The sequence below is a fragment of the Macaca mulatta genome, chromosome 1, assembly GCF_049350105.2.
Source record: "Macaca mulatta isolate MMU2019108-1 chromosome 1, T2T-MMU8v2.0, whole genome shotgun sequence".
Lineage (NCBI taxonomy): Eukaryota > Metazoa > Chordata > Mammalia > Primates > Cercopithecidae > Macaca > Macaca mulatta.
The window spans coordinates 37,234,250-37,251,948 of NC_133406.1; the positions used below are offsets into that span (position 1 = coordinate 37,234,250).

Genomic DNA, 17,699 nt, shown 5'->3' on the forward strand with positions numbered 1-17,699 from the left:
AACATAAAGCACCCTGAGTGGCCAGGCAGGGCTGCAAGCACGTAAGGCCATGGTTCTCTCCTGGAGTGGGCACACTGAGGACAGTCAGCCTCTTGGTACATCAGTAGCAACTATAGCTCTGCCCCTTGCACAGGAGCATGGGGAACCAACACGCATCGTCCAACCTGGGACCAGTGTCTAGAACCATTCCTAGCCTAGCCAGTGGAGACTCCAGGGCCAATCCCTCTTCTTCCAGCTGCGCATCAGGCCCTGCTCCTGAGCTGTGCCTGCCCAGCGGCTCTGCTCGCCCTGCCTCCTCTGCTACTGACTCCACAAAGCCCCTCAGGCCCAACTGGAAACCTGGAAATGGCCTTTCCCTGTGGCTGACATACCTGATAGTACTTGGACTGGCGGGGGCACAGGGCACAGTTTGAATCCTGGGACACCAGGAAGCTGCAGGCAGAGAAGGATTGAGCCAGGCAGGTCCATTGAGAGCACAACGGGCCTCTGTATCATGTGGGTGGGAGGTGCACGGGAGCGCCAGAGTGAGGGCCTCCGCCAGCCCCCGCCATGGCCCTTCCCAGGCTGCCAGTCCTGCAGTTATGGGTGCCGTAGACAATACGCACCTCCAAGGAGGGAGATGGGGAGGTGTACTCTGTAAAACAAGAATGCTGAGAAAGCCTCAAATGGAGGCAAACAGCCATTTTCCACACCCCCAGAGAGTTCGATGGTAGGTTCTTGTAAATACTGTACTTCCCTGGCTCACTAAGATTTCCCCACAGTGGAAAGACCAGTGGCCTCGGGCCCTGGATCTAGGTTCTGGGCTCAGGTCTGCACTATAACCTATAGCCTTAGGCAGTCACTTAGCCCCTTGGTTTTCCCATCTGCAAAATGACCCTTCCAGTCATTCCATGTTAATATTTCATGCCCTCCCCCCTTTTTTCCTAGACTTTCTTGACTTACAGGCCTCTAGGCAAAGAAACCCAAAGCCAAAGTGTAAGAAACATATTGGTAACCCAAGTCCAGTCAAATGAAGCTAGGACATTTCAATAAAGACAAAACAACTTGATTTTCAGAAATCCAACTCATCAGCAACTTTCAGGAGTCTCCGTGTTGCATGAAGTCACGTAGAAAGGGGCCAGAAACCATCATTCTCTTGGTGAGCCCACAGGTTTCCTCTACAATTGCGTCCACAACTTTGACCCCTGAGATCCATTATTCTAATGGTGAACCGACGGGCTCCTACACTGAAATGTGCAGTAAGGCCCATCCGTGCCTGGATTTTGAAAAAATTGCCATTACAGAGGAGAGTTAACAGAGAGAAAACTGTTTATTCAACTAACATTTGTTGAGGACCTAAACTAGGCACCAAACGTTTGTGCTAGGTGTTAGAGAAATAAAAATGAAAATACCACCCCAGCCCTCAAGGAGCTTATTAAACTCCAGGGTGGAAAATTAACACGTATTTTCACAGGTGAGGTATAAACCTTCCCAGGTATTGCCTTGCTTGAGACTAAAATAAACACAGTGGAGACTGCAGGTAGGAAGTGGAGTCAAGTGTTCAAAGATTGGCCATAATCAGAAACTGGGTGGGTCCCTCTGTCTGCCAAATGTGGAATCATTACTTTAGGAAGCTGATGCTAGCCTCAGTGTTTCTTTTCCACCAGACTTTGTCCTCAGGAAAAGAGTGAAATTATCACAGATGGATCTAGATCACTAGAGGAGGGGCAGAGAGCTATCAATCAAAGCATTTTGTAGACAGTGAAGACAGACTTGCCACCAAGCAATGGCCTTGCTGCCCAACACACAGAGAAGCCAATACTATGGCACTGGGCTTTGAGAAAAGAAAGGCTGGCCAGGCGCAGTGGCTCACGCCTGTAATCCCAGCACTTTGGGAGGCCGAGGTGGGTGGATCATGAGGTCAGGAGTTCGAGACCAGACTGGCCAACATAGTGAAACTCTGTCTCTACTCAAAATACAAAAAATTAGCTGGGCGTGGTGGCGGGCGCCTGTCATCCCAGCTACTCAGGAGGCTAAGGCAGGAGAATCACTTGAACCCAGGAAGTGGAGGTTGCAGTGAGCCGAGATTGTGCCACTGCACTCCAGGGTGGGTGACAGAGTGAGACTCCATCTCAGAAAAAAGAAAAGAAAAGAAAAGAAAAGAAAGACTTTATTCTGAGGTCAACTGCTAAGGAGGCAGCAGTCAAAACTCAAATCTGTCTCCCAAATCTGGGTTTTGGGACAAGTTTTATGGGTTAGGAAGGACAGGTTGGTATGTGAAAGTGCTGGCAGGGCAGGATTTGATTGGAAGGACTTCAAATGAGACGACTTTTGGTAAGGCATGGGGAGGGGTCTTATCACCAGAAATTCCTAGACAATTGACCCACCCACTTTTGAAAATGTTCCAGTGTTCAGGTTCCACCTATGTCCCAAACTTTTAGTTCCATGGTTGGGGAGAGACTTTGGTTCCGGGTGTCATTTGAGGTCGAAGTTTTCTTTTCTGTGCATGCCCTGGCTGCATAAGTTGCAACTTCTCCACTCTGTGTCTGCAAAATAACTGGACATTCTGCTATCCACAGAGTAAGGCCAGATAAGACTGGTCTGCTGGTTACAGACTGAAATTCAACCAGAGATGGATGCAGATATGCAGAGGATGTGCTAGGTGAAAGGCTACAGTCTTGAGAAGGTAGACAGAAATAATGTGGTAAATGAAAGCAACAAGGGGAGAAAGAAGACAGATGCTAAGACATGCGCCTGACCATTAGAATTACAGAGTTCTAGGGCTAGAAGGATCGTCAGAGGTCATCACATCCACCCCCACCGCAATGCATGACCACAGAAACCATCTGACAGGAAAGAGTGTGTCCAGTTTTGAAGGATAATCAAACAATCCTGGAGTGCAAGGTGTTCATTACAGAGCAAAGCCAGCCCTGGCAGAGCCTGACCTATGGGTGCTCGGGAACTATTATTGAGTCAACCAGCTGCAAAGGCTCAAGGGAAAGGGCTTGCATTTGTCCTTCTCATTCCTCTCAGAGAACTCAAGCGCCTGCTACCTCGCTGTAAAAGGGAAGAAAAGGACTGAGCTACAGAAGATACGTAGGCAGAAGATACTTAAAAAGGGGTTATAACTCTCATGTGTTCATTTTTTAGACACTGGAACCACACAGGGACTAAAACAGGAGACTCAGGAGTGGCTACAGGATGGGAAAGAAGCAGATGGAAGATGCAGGACTTCCTACATCTTTGTGATTCTACAGGAAAGTGTGTTTACAGGAGCTGCATAAATGTAGCAGGCCTTGGCCACAGGGGCACTTTTGTCTGTACCCCACATGGCTAACAGAGCCAAAGCCCTGTCACAGCATCGTCTGAGTTGTGGCCATGAGGCCAGGTCACAGTAAGCCCAAGGCAGTGTTGAGGATGAGGAGATGGTGGAATCTGGTACCCCCTGGCGGGGCAGCTACAGGTGAATCCAACCCAGCAGGCACCACTCAACAAAACTACCTTCACCTGCCAGATAGCCACAGCTCAGTGGGCTGCCGCCATTTTACAGCATCACCTCACAGCAAATAAGCCAGTTCTCACTCCAGTTTTTAACATTTTAAGAATGTGAAACTAGAGCAAATTTCACATAACAATGCATAGTTGTGGTTTTTCTCACAGGGATGTTTCTGCTTCTCCCATTGGCATCTGCTTTAAACATTAAGTGGAATATGTGATCCCAAAACCACTGAATGACTTTGATGTTCGGGATGAAAAAGAAAAGAGTGAAGATGGTAAGCAAGGGGCCATTTGCTAATTTTTCCCAAATGCATCTGTGAACTCCTCCCCCCCATAAAACTTGTTTGCTTTTTAATATGGTGTGTTTTCTCCAGATGACTGAAAATTCCTGCTCATTGATGCTACCAGCTGGGACTGGTGGATGGAGAGTTAATCAAAACCACATAAATCTACAGGTTCTCATCTTTCCTCTGCAAAAGGTTGTCTATGCACCAGAACAAGCCATCTCTCTAGTCTTTATTGTTTTATGTGACAAAAACTTACATGCAATGCTGCCCACCAGGAAGTAAGGTAAGGCAAAATGATGGGGACTAAATGCTGTCTGAAAAATACCTGCTCCAGCCTGGGCAACGTAGTGAAACCGCGTCTCTACAAAAAAAAAAAAAAAAAAAAATTTGAGACAGAGTTTCACTCTTGTTGCCCAGGCTGGAAGGCAATGGTGCGATCTCGGCTCACTGCAACCTCCACCTCCTGAGTTCAGGTGATTTTCCTGCCTCAGCCTCCTGAGTAGCTGGGATTACAGGTGCCCGCCACCACCCCCAGCTAATTTTTTGTATTTTTAGTAGAGACGGGGTTTCACTGTGTTGTCCAGGCTGGTCTCAAACTCCCTCGGCCTCCTAAAGTGCTGGGATTACAGGCAAAAAATTAATATTAGCCAGGCACAGTGGTGCGTGCCTGTGGTTCCAGCTATTCCAGAGACTGGTGGAAGGATCGCTTGAGCATGGGAGGTCAAAGCTGCGGTGAGCTGTGTCCGTGCCAGGGCACTCCAGCCCAGGTGATGGAGCTAGACTCTGCTAAAAAAAAGAAAGAAAGAAAAAAGAAAAACCCTGCTCATAGTCTTTACCTAGTTTATACTCCCCATCAGACTACAGCTCTTCATCTCTTCAAGACCTTTCTGCAAGGCTGCTGCTGCATCCCCATTGGGCCCGAAAGGGTCACCCCCTCAGATGAGAGGCATGTTTGCATTTTCTTTCTACCTGGGTTTTGACCTGGGTTCTGTGCATGAAAACTTGTCAGGGGACAACCAGCCCAAATCACAGCTGGGAATATCATTATCTGCTGCAACGAGTGGCAGACAATGACCCACAGGGGCTAGTGGATTAATTATTTCTAATGCAGGGCTGGTTTCTCCTCCTGTATCCTCTTCGAAGCATGCTGCTACTAAGTCTCAAAATGTTGACCCACTTTGAGACTTTGGACAGCATATTGCTTATGGATACCCTATTGTCAGCAAAAAAAGGACATCCTGCCAAACTATATCTTCTTAGTCCTATTGCCCATAGATAGAAGAGGGAGGATCCTAGTCAAAGGTTACAGACCTTGGGGTGGAAGGAAATATTCACCCAAACCATACGAGGTTTTTTTTCTCCATCATTAAGATATTTGATGTTCAACTCAGTTGTTAGCACAGATGGGTATTCAGTAAATATTTGTGAATTGAATGTGTAGCCTCATACCCAAGATTACAGAAAGCAAAAGAGTCAGGAGACAAAAGGATTACAGAATTAGGATTACTTGGGAAGAACTAAGGACCACCAGTGGCTTTGGTATGAGGATGTTTATATCCTTATTCTAGGAATGAATATTTTCACAGAGCTTCTATTATTCAACATCATTTTAAAGATAATCCAGTAGAGAGGGGTTTCCTATCACAGAAAACCGTGGCAGTTAGGAAGCAACTCAGGCACTGTTTATCTCTGTGAGGATCCTCAGTGAATTGAGTCGTTCCAAAGATGAATAAAGATTCCTTGTTTCTAGAAAATGGAAGGAAATCTCCCAGTGCTGGAGGGAGTAGGGGGAGAGGAGATAATCCATTCTCATCTTTCATATTTGAGTATGAAAAAGAATTAGTGTTTTTTTTTTTTGTTTTTTTTGTTTGTTTGTTTGTTTTTTTTGAGACGGAGTCTCGCTGTGTCACCCAGGCTGGAGTGCAGTGGCGCGATCTCGGCTCACTGCAAGCTCCGCCTCCCGGGTTTACGCCATTCTCCTGCCTCAGCCTCCGAGTAGCTGGGACTACAGGCGCCCGTCACCACGCCCGGCTAGTTTTTTTGTATTTTTAGTAGAGACGGGGTTTCACCATGTTAGCCAGGATGGTCTCGATCTCCTGACTTCGTGATCCACCCGCCTCGGCCTCCCAAAGTACTGGGATTACAGGCTTGAGCCACCGCGCCCGGCCTAGAATTGGTGTTTTAAACAAACTTAGAACTTCACCAGATGTGGGTTTTTAGATTTCAGACACGACACTTTCTAGCTGCTTCTAGCCATAGTAACATCATACCCCGAACAGTTTGCTTGCTTCTTGGATATGCAGACTTATTATCATAAAGATGCCAATTTCCAACCAGATCACTAGAAAAATTAATGTAATCCTGTGAAAAATACTTACTTTTTAGACAAGGTGATTTTAAAGTTCATTTGAAAGAATAAGTAATAATGCTAGAAAAATTCTGAAAAAAAAATAAGATAAATGAGCCACTGCCAGATATTAAAGCCACAATAATTAAAACTGTGTGGTACTTATGTCTAACAGCCAGGTCAATGGATCAGCATAGAAAATTCAGAAATAGGCCGGGCGCGGTGGCTCAAGCCTGTAATCCCAGCACTTTGGGAGGCCGAGACGGGCGGATCACGTGGTCAGGAGATCGAGACCATCCTGGCTAATATGGTGAAACCCCGTCTCTACTAAAAATACAAAAAAACTAGCCGGGCGAGGTGTTGGGCGCCTGTAGTCCCAGCTACTCGGGAGGCTGAGGCAGGAGAATGGCGTAAACCCGGGAGGCGGAGCTTGCAGTGAGCTGAGATCGGGCCACTGCACTCCAGCCTGGGCGACAAAGCGAGACTCCGTCTCAAAAAAAAAAAAAAAAAAGAAAATTCAGAAATAAGCACAAATACATATCAGAATCCAGTATGTGACAAAGTGGCATTTCAAATCAGTGAGGAAAAGATGGATTCTCAATAAACTATGTTTGAACAGTTATAGCAATTCAAATGAAGCATGTCATTGATTTGTTAAATTTGAATATTCACTTTCAAATATATATACGCAGTCTATAATGTAACTTGAAGTGGAAATCACCTTGTGTGCATTAGATAAAAATCTACCATTCAATTTAATAAACAGTTATTACTGCAAGAATAAAATGCTGCAATAATTTATGATCAAGAAAGTTTATGTACAAAAATTATTATGAACCTGAAAATAGGGAAATAAACTGACAGTCGTTAACACTGAGATATCTTTAGAAAAACATTAGATTCTTTTTCAAACAAATGCCATTTTAATACGTTAAAATGTAAATAATACAAAGCAGATAAAAAATTAGACATAATTCTCATCTTCAGATGATTATTTAGGGTACTCTTAACAGAATAGTCTTTAAAAACTATATTTAACTTTGTTTAGGCTATGAGTCTTAAAAAAAAATTTAAACAAAAAGTCCTATTAGGAATTCTTCACATTTTGTAAAGATGTATTAAAAATGTCACCTTTGTCCAAATGCAGAGCCCCAGGCCTGTAATCCCAGTACTTTGGGAGGCCAAGACGGGTGCATCACAAGGTCAGGAAATTGAGACCATCCTGGTTAACACAGTGAAACCCCGTCTCTACTAAAAATACAAAAAATTAGCCGGGCGTGGTGTCATGCATTTGTAGTCCCAGCTACTTGGGAGGCTGAGGCAGGAGAATCGCTTGAACCCAGGAGGCGGAGGTTGCAGTGAGCAGAGATGGCACCACTGCACTCTAGTTGGGCAACAGAGCGAGACTCCGTCTCAAAAAAAAAAAAAAAAACTTAGGCAGAGGGCTGTGCTCCTGTAGTCCTAGCTACTCAGGACGCTGAGGCAGGAGGATCACTTGAGCCCAGGAATTCAAGTCCAGCCTGAACAATACAGAGGTCATCTCTTAAAAAAAAAAAAAAAAATGAAACTAACTTGTAGCATACTTTATATAAGACATTCAAACAAGATGTTTTTTTAAAGGCTGTGTGAAATAAATTAATTACTGAATATTTGCAGATAACAATACCAATATTGCAAGGCTTCTAACAAGCAATCTGTTTACATAACCTGGTGAGCCTCACGTGAGAACTCCAAGCCCCCAGCAGCCTGCCTGACTTCAAATGCAAGGTCCAACAGGCCTGCGCCTTCAGCCCTGCTCACCACTTGGAGTTTTTATTCTGTTTCTGACCCTCAAAGATGCATCTTGTTTTGAGCCTGCCTCTGTCTTCTAAAATTTTCCTTGAAATATTTTACCTATTATTGTTATATGTTTGAAGTTACAGAGGTGTGCCGACTCCAAGTGAGAGCTTCAAATGGCATCTCAGGTAATACGATAATAAAACATGTTACTGAATTAATGGTTTATCTTAAATATTGATTTGTATACTTAAGAATTAGTGATCCTAGAAAGTGTCAGATATAGGTCAAAAGGACAAAGTGTCTTTTATTTTTTATTTTTTTCCTGAGACGGAGTCTTGCTCTGTTGCCCAGGATGGGGTGCAGTGGTGTGATCTCAGCTCACTGCAACCTCCACCTCCTGGGGTGAAGCAATTCTCCTGCCTCAGCCTCCAGAGCAGCTGGGATTACAGGCACCCGCCACCATGCCCAGCTAATTTTTGTATTTTTAGTAGAGACGGGGGTTTCACCATGTTGGCCAGGCTGGTCTTGAACTCCTGACCTCGTGATCAGTCCGCATCGGCCTCCCAAAGCGCTGGGATTATAGGCGTGAGCCACCGTGCCTGGCCTTTTTTTTAAAGACAGGGTCTCACTTGGTCACCCAGGCTGGAGTGCAGTGGTGCAATCATGGCTCACTGCAGCCTCTACCTCCCAGGGTCGGGTGATCCTCCCGCCTCAGCCTCCTGAGTAGCTGGGACTTACAGGCATGTGCCACCACATCCAGCGAAATTTTTGCATTTGTTGTAGAGACAGGGTTTTACCATGTTGGCCAGGCTGGTGTCAAACTCCTGGACTCAAAGGATCCACAAACCTCGGCCTCCCAAAGTGCTGGGATTACTGGCGTGAGCCACCACACCCGGCTAGTGCCTCATTTTTAGTGTGTGTATGGGGGCCTTCTGTGAGCCCTAAAGCCATGTGGGCAGATTCCACAGTAATGAGTGCCCTGAACATATACATAATAGGATCTGCCTACTCATTTCCTTTTCTTAAAGTAGATAATACCTTGGACCAATAGCAAGATCTTTTCTCAGTTTAGCTTGATGGAGCTGCTTCTGCACCAAACATTCTATGACTCGAATTGCAACTTCAGACTTGAAATCATTTTTATTGTGTCCTGTTTAAAATCACAATTCCTACAGCAACTAAATAATTGAGAGCCACTCACTCCCTTATTAGTATTGAGGCCTGTCTGTTCTAGTGTACAGCAGAACACTAGTATGTAATATCCTCTAGTGGTGAGTTTATGCATTAAGAAAATCTCGTTGCTGCTGATCCTGTTGATGTTTGTGGAATGGTATTACGAAATCCTAGGCTCTTTGCCTTCAGGCTCATCTTATCGCCTGACTTTAGCTCCTTTCACTGAAAGCTAAGATATGCTAAAGTTAAGATATGCTAACTCCCAAAGTTCCTATTTTCCTAAACTGCAAAAACAAGTCTTTCAGATTTTCAAAACTCAATTCAGATTTGTTAGAAAACAATTCTATACAATGTGTTAATAAGATCTTTGGTTTTAGTTGGGTATGGACGGGGGTGGGGGGGCAGGAAGCTGGGAGAAGGTGGGTGAGGGGCTGAGATGGGTACTCAGGTGCTTCTACTCTGTAATTCTGGTTTGGCAACATCTTAAGGGAGAAACTCTGAACACACCCCGACCTCCCCCATTGCCAACACACAAGGTAAGGGATGTCCACACTTAAAAAACACATTCACAGGCGGGGCGCAGTGGTTCACGCCTGTAATCCCAGCACTTTGGGAGGCCGAGGCAGGCAGATCCATATGAGCTCAGGGGTTTGAGACCAGGGTGGACAACATGGTGAAACCCTTTCTCTACTAAAAATACAAAGATTTAGCGCAGCACGGTCGTGTGCGTCTGTAATCCCAGCTACTTGGGAGGCTGAGACAGAATTGCCTGAGCCTGGGAGGCAGAGGCTGCAGTGAGGGGAGATGGCACCTCTGTACTCTAGCCTGGGCAACAGAGCAAGACCTTGTCTCAAAACACACACACACACTCACAACAGCACATGCTGGGGTAGCAGCAATTCCCAGGGATCTGCTTACAACCCCAATGTTTCTCCCATAGTCAGGAAAGCCTCGTTAAGTAGGAACAGCACTCGAAGAATGCTACCAAGAGCTGCAACAGATTCTAGGCAGGGTCTGCCCTGTACCATTTCACTGATGGCCACAAATGCCACCTGACAACCCTCACAGGATTCTCTAGCTTCTCATCTTACTGCCATATGAGGGCAGTTTCCTTTCCCACCATTAATCACCACATGCCCATTTCTATAAACCTGCTATTTTGGGAAGTTTAATCAAGAATCAGTCAACTGAAAAAAATTGAGGAGATTTATTCTTTATTCTGGTAATGACCAGACAACTAATCTGAATACGGCACATTCATCAGCACCTGTAAGAAACAAATACAAAAGCAATCCCTGTTATAAAGAAAGGGGGTGCTGGCCGGGCGCGGTGGCTCAAGCCTGTAATCCCAGCACTTTGGGAGGCCGAGGCGGGCGGATCATGAGGTCAGGAGATCGAGACCATCCTGGCTAACACGGTGAAACCCCGTCTCTACTAAAAATACAAAAAACTAGCCGGGCGCGGTGGCGGGCGCCTGTAGTCCCAGCTACTCGGGAGGCTGAGGCAGGAGAATGGCGTAAACCCGGGAGGCGGAGCTTGCAGTGAGCTGAGATCCGGCCACTGCACTCCAGCCTGGGTGACAGAGCAAGACTCCGTCTCAAAAAAAAAAAAAAAAAAAAAAAAAAGAAAGGGGGTGCCAAGAAATGGGACATTAATACTGACAAAGCCCAAATTTGTTAAGTACAAATAAGCAAAATGCAATTGGGTTTGAAAGTCAATGTGCTGTTTCTTCTATGACAGGAAAGGCAAATGGGTTTAAATTTCCTGTGCTCTCTGATGAACCAGGAGGAACTGCCCAGAGCTTTGTGTTGATGCGTCCTTAGGCCTAGAAGGAACACAGGGAGTAGGGCTGTGACTGCCTGGGGGCCTGGCCAACTCTGCCCCTTGCAATGTGACTCAGCCTGTTGCTTCCCAAGTCTAAAATGTTCTTTTTGGTTCATGTAACTGCTCTTAGCCAAAGGCAAATTTAGTTTATAAGCCTCAGTGAGGAAAAGCAGGAGACCATTTGCCAAATAAGCACCAATTTATGGGCTTTTCAAGACATCAAAGCAAGAGGACACAGATAACACAGATAATACTGGAAGGAAAGGTACTGAAGACTAAGGTATTTACCTCTTTGCAGATTAGGGGATACTGATTGTGTTCTCAGGCCATTTGGATTGGCCTATAGAGATACAGAGGTTATAGCACAGTTCACCAACATGGCATGTTCTCACTCGCAAGTGGGAACTGCACAAAGAAAATACTTGGACACAGGGCAGGGAACATCACACACTGGGGCCTGCTGGGGGAGGGACAGCATTAGGAGAAATACCTAATGTAGATGACAGGTTGATGGATGCAGCAAACCAACATGGCACATGTATACCTATGTAACAAACCTGCACGTTGTGCACATATACCCTAGAACTTAAAGTATAATAATAATAATACAAAGAAGTTATAGCACAGTTTATTAGCTCGAAATGAATTTTAACAGCCCCGTCTTGGTCCGAATGAGGCAAATTTAGGCCCATATCATTAGGTATTTCACAACTTAACACCTAAAATTTAACATAAATTTACAAAAATAAGGCTTAAAGTCATCTGGAGAAACTGTTCTACAGACATCTCAACTTTATTTTGCTCTCTCTAGAATTAACATCTTTGCAAATATATTATTCAACCAAGCATTTGCCACAAAGATAAGCATCAGCTTTCCCATTGGATGAGTGTTCAAGCTACTTGAATTGTGAAAAACAAAAAACCACCATGACTTCTCAATAACTACATTTCAAAATGAAATATGCTCAGCTTGACAAACGAGATATTAAAATGGAGACTGACATAGAACTACATAGTCAACTTGAAAAACACAAGAAGACAATGCTCCTATAAAATGATATATTACTGGCTTTACAAAGACATACTGGTTTATGTTTACAACTATGTTTTATTTTCAAATGATAAAAGAAAGGCTTCATGTTGCTATTTGAAAGTACTTCTCAACTAGCCAGGCATGGTGGCGTGTGCCTGTAATCCCTGAAGTAGGAGGATCAACCCCTTGAGGCCAGGAGGTCCAGGCTGCAGGGAGCCGTGATTGTGCCAACTGCACCATAGCTTGGGTGACAGAGTGAGACCCTGTCTTTAAAACAAAGTATTTCTCTGCAAGTAAATTTTATGGATATCATCTTTATTCCGATTAAATAAATGATTACCCTAATCAGCTATTATTTATTATTTTCTATTTAACATCCATTTTTGAAGTGCCAGAGACCTGCTATGTGGCGTAGAGTTTGGACAGATATACACAAATGCCGTGCTGGTGAGGATCATCTGAATAATTATCGCTTTCCTATGCTATATTGGTTATATTTTAATATCACTGGTCATTGTGCTTCCTGCCTTTAATAAAGTATAAATCAAGTAATTAAAAGCTGTTTAGGCTGGATGCGGTGGCTCACGCCTGTAATCCCAGCACTTTGGGAGGCCGAGGCAGGTAGATCACTTGAGGTCAGGAGTTCGAGACCAGCCTGGCCAACGTGGGGAAACCCTGTCTCTACCAAAAATACAAAAATTAGCTGGGCGTGATGGCACACGCCATCCAGCTACTTGGGATCCAGCTACTTGGGAGCCTGAGGCAGGAGAATGGCTTGAACCTGGGAGGCGGTGGTTGCAGTGAGCCAAGTTCGCACCATTGCATTCCAGCATGGACAAGAGAGAAACTCTGTCTCAAAAAAAAAAAAAAAAAAAAAAAGTTGTTTAAAAGGTCAAAACCATCTCAGTGGCTAGCACTATTTAGTGGAGTCATTAGCTGAGAGAATGGTGGGTTACCGGCATGCTGAGCCTCACTAACCACCATAAACTTGGGGGCTTCAAATGAAATGCATTGAAATTTCTTTATTGCTTTTTAAAATAGAAATATGAAACAAATTAGTATTACTATTTTAGTGATATGAACCCCTTTAGTGATATGAACTTCTCTGCCAACCCTGGAAACTAACCAGAAAACCTAAAATTTACCCTAAGGGAAGAAAAACCTCAAGTCCAAAGACAGTTTCAGATTCCACCATTGGTTCTATGATTCTGGGATTACTCAAGAGGTAATTTATATTAATAGACAGCGTAATGAAAGTTGTTCTAGGAGAGTAACTAAATGGCAATGTTTAGGTATCATGTACGATATTGTATGCCTACAAATCATTTTTCTAAGTCAAATAAGCAAATTATCTATGACAATAAAAGATGAATTACTAGACACACAAAAGAAAATCTGAAACCTTAAAAAATGTAAAGGATAGGCCAGGCACGGTGGCTCACGCCTGTAATCCCAGCACTTTGGGAGGCTGAGGCGGGCGGATCACAAGGTCAGGAGATGGAGACAATCCTGGCTAACACAGTGAAAACCTGTCTCTACTAAAAACACACACACACAAAATTAGCCAGATGTCGTGGCAGGCACCTGTAGTCCCAGCTACTCGGGAGGCTGAGGCAGGAGAATGGCGTGAACCCGGGAGGCGGAGCTTGCAGTGAGCCGAGATCGCGCCACTGCACTCCAGCCTAGGCAACAGAGCAAGACTCCATCTCAACACACACACACACACACACACACACACACACACACACACACAAAGAATAGAAACAAATAGAAATTAACCTAAGAGAACACATTAGATAATAGATTTGAATTATCTGTACATTTATAAAATATAGTATCATGTTTAAAAAGTCATTTTAGTAATGAGAAGACCCAGAGCTAATATACTGCTTCTTTTAAAAATGATTTTTGAGGCCAGGTGTGGTGGCTCATGTCTATAATCCTAGCACTTTGAAAGGCCAAGGTGGGCAGATCAATTGAGGCCAGGAGTTCGAGACCAGCCTGGACAACACAGCAAAACCTCGTCTCTAATAAAAATACAAAAATTAGCTGGGCATTGTGGTGTGTGCCTGTAATCCCAGCTACTCGGGAGGCTGAGGCACAAGAATCACTGGAACCCAGGAGGCATAGGTTACAGTGAGGTGAAATTGCGCCACTGCATTTCAGCCTGGGTGACAGAGCAAGACCTTCTCTAAAAAAAAAAAAAAAAAAAAAGTTTGAGGTTGGATGCATTGGGTCACATCTGTAATCCAAACACTTTGGGAGGCCGAGGTGGGAGGGTCACTTGAGGCCAGGAGTTCAAGACCAGCCTGGGCAACACAGTGAGACCCTGTCTCTATACAAAACAGAGTGGTAGAGTGGTGTGGTAGTATGCACTTGTAGTCCCAGCTACTCAGGAGGCTAAGGTGGGAGGATTGCTTGAGCCCAGGAGTTTAAAGCTACAGTGAGCTACAATCAAGCCACTGCACTCCAGCCTGGGAGTCAGAGTGAGACTCCATCTCAAAAAAAAACGACTTTTGAAATAGTGGACAGAAAACTGACAACACTCTCAATTGATTGCACTACACATGGAAGGAAAAGTGTTTTTAAAAAGGCTAAATAAAAGCCATTGTGACTTTAGAAATTTATTTTTCTAAATTATTTTGAAAGGAAATGATGAAAAACCATATTCGACCGAATGACGAAACAAGAATATGCGTCATACTGGTTCCTTTACAGATCTGAGGTAGCACAGGTCAGCAGGCCAATATAATAGTTGTACAAGGCAACACTGGTTTTGTGGATGTAATGTTAGCATCTAAGATCTAAAAAGACAGAAAAAATGTGCATATGGTATATAGATTTTCCTTCGTTTCCTCTGCTTTTATACTGGATTGACATTTATATTACATTCACTATGCTTTAACTTTTTGTTCAGGTCTTTTCCCAAATCTCTTGGAAGATTCCTTCAAAGTCCCAAATGCAAATTCTTCCTTCAGGTATGCCCCTACACTCAATTAAGCAATTACTCAATTGTAATCTTTTTAGGTATCAATAAAGATCCCTGTATTGTCTTAGAGTTTCCTAAAATCTTTCCATACTTTAATCAGACTTCTTAAATATATACATATGAGCTCATATAATGGAGAGGCCAAAACCTAGTTGAAACATTCCAGGATTATGGGAATAGTCTATATAATAGAACAGACCCTTTGTTAGGTCGAGATCATTTTACTAGAGTTCTGCTTTGAGAGCTCAAATGCTAATCACCTACTGTCTCCATACAAACTGTTTTCAATATTTCTTACAATCACAGAACATGGTCCAACAGTCAGTACTGAACATCAAAACCTCTGAGAATCTACCCACCATTTCTGCTTCCTCTCATTAAGTATAACATCTCTTGGATTTCTCTAATTTTTAACTTAATGGTACTTCTATAACTAGGTGGTCAAGAAATGAGCTGTATTACATAATGTTCCATCACTGCATAGAAATAAACTGTTTGGTAAAGTTATGCCAAGTGTTCATATAAAATTTACTATTAAATTGGTTATTCAAAAATAATTTTTTAAAATAAAACAAATAAATTGGTTATTAAAATATGTTCTGCTGAAAGTCTACAAACTCTCACCCTAGACAAGTATAAAATTCCATGCAGAGGGGACAAAAATGATGACTAACAGAAATGAACAAAAGCATCAGAGACATGCTAGTAAATGCTAGCTTATACATTCTGCTGTTCATGTATAGATCTTTAGTGTTCATAAACAATATAGCTATATGATAAACCTGTATTTCATCTTCCTACTCATAAGATTTAATACATTCAATTTTTTTACATATTTCCTATCTTCTAAGATGTTTTTTCACTTAATGGTTTTCAAACTTGAGTATCAGTGAAACTCTTTGTTCCAATGAAATCTCATAGAGCCTGACATATAAAACAGTTAAAAGCAGAACTGCTCTGATACAAAGGGGAAGGGTGCCAGTAGACACATTTTGAAAATCACTGCTGTAAATCATTCAAGAAAAGCTGAAGTAAAGATATAGCCAATTGGAATTTCTTCATTTCCAATGATTATAAACAATTTCCCCATTGGTTCTCATTTTTAAGAATGTTTGAGTACAGCTGCTTATTCTGTACTGAGGTACACTTATACCTCAGCTGAATGGAATAAAAGCACAGTGCCTTACATGTAGTATAGGTAGGTACTTAATGGTTTGAATTCTTATTTCTTTTATCATACTACTCAAAACTGTAAAATTAATATAAGATACAATCCCATAACTTTAGATTATTAAAGTGAGGTTTTGAAAATATTCAACATGTGATAGAAAAATTTTCTAAAAGTGATCATTGCTTCATAATTCTAATTGCTTTCATCCAAGTCCAAACAGCATCCAAAAGGCTCTTCAGAGTCTCACTCAAGAAAAAAAAATCACTCTGTAGTTACTCTAAGAAGTAAGAGTATCTTCCTGTGCAATGTTGCTATATTTTAGAATTTTAAAAAAATTCTCATATATATCATCCATACTTCAAACCTGATTTGGTCCAAAAGGCAAAGAAAAAAAGTCGGTTAATTTTTAGTTTTGTCAAGGCTTAGATTAGAAAGATTTTACAAGAAGTAAAAAATAAAAACTTGTTTCTAAAATAAGCTCATTTTTGTTTTTCAGGCTATTTCCTCAACCTATTTTATCAACCTCCTTCCATATAAATGAAAGGCCTTTAAACAAACTTTTTCATAAACATACACCTTCTATAACCAACTTTGTGCTTAGCTTTAGAAAAGGCACCCCTGTTCTTCAATGCTCCTCACTGGCTGGACTGGCAGTACCAGGTGTGAAATTCGGCTCCACAGCCCACTCAACTTGTCTGAGTCCATGTGGTTGAAGGAGCTGGGAGTGTCAGAGTTGGTAAACTTGGCCCAGAGTAAGTCTCTCACTTTTTCTTCAGTTTCCCTTGGGCCTACACTTGCTTCTAATGTTTCCTCCTCTAGCAGAACAGTCAGGACCAGGGCCACATCTTTAAAGGCAGCATTCTCATGATCACAATACTTGTAGAAGATTAAAGTGGAGCCGGCAGGAAAGGATTCGAAGTGGTGTACCACAGCAGCCTTCTGGCCATTCTCAAACCCATAGCTCAGCTCCAGGTCAACCAACAGCTTGACCGTGTCACTGTCCTGCCAGGTCCTTCCAGCCCCATCAATCTGAATGGCAGAGACTTTCTGGGAAGAGGTGTAGGCATCTGCAACATGGTGGCTCAGGCACTTCAGGGTCTCTCTTCCCTCCTGAGCTGCTGTAAATATGATGGTGGCTGGCTCAGTGGGGTTGGAAGCATTGAGGTGCTTCTGGAGAAACTTCCGTCCTCTCTGCCACAGGAAGGAACTCTGGCCTGGAAATTTATCTTTCAATTGGCTAAACTGGGCCAAAAAGGCCTCCAAAGCTGGATTTTTGGGCACTTGCTGGGCTGGAGAGGAATAGTAGCTATTCACAGAACTTGCCACAACAGCCACAACCAGGAAGAGAAGAAAGATAGGGCCTGTCAAAAGAATGAGAAAACAGAAAATTACAGAGAACACAAGCCAGAAACAAAGCCTATGGTAAACTAAAATGAGGCAGAAATACCATCAGGTTTTACTAGGAGCAATAAGTTTCTTTTGCATAAATTGTTTAAACTTTTAATCCACCAGAAGTACCTCTTCTCTAATCTCTTCTCAGATTTAATTATTTGAAGATATCTTTGTTGAAAGACAAAACCTTCATGGAAGAGTTAAGTACTCAGTAAAAAATTTAAATA

At 43.0% G+C, this 17,699-nt stretch overlaps 1 protein-coding gene across 2 annotated transcripts in view; it reads right to left on the bottom strand.

The window, feature by feature from the left end:
* Positions 1–14,531: 14,531 nt before the first annotated feature.
* The window catches only part of LOC716654 (torsin A interacting protein 2), a 35,464-nt gene continuing 32,296 nt past the window's right edge, over positions 14,532–17,699 (bottom strand). Inside the window, exon 5 of one of the 2 annotated variants that reach the window (XM_077995159.1) lies at positions 14,532–17,441. In XM_077995159.1, coding sequence (XP_077851285.1) covers positions 16,684–17,441 — 758 coding nt within the window. In that variant the 3' untranslated portion in view covers positions 14,532–16,683. 2 annotated transcript variants of the gene reach the window in all.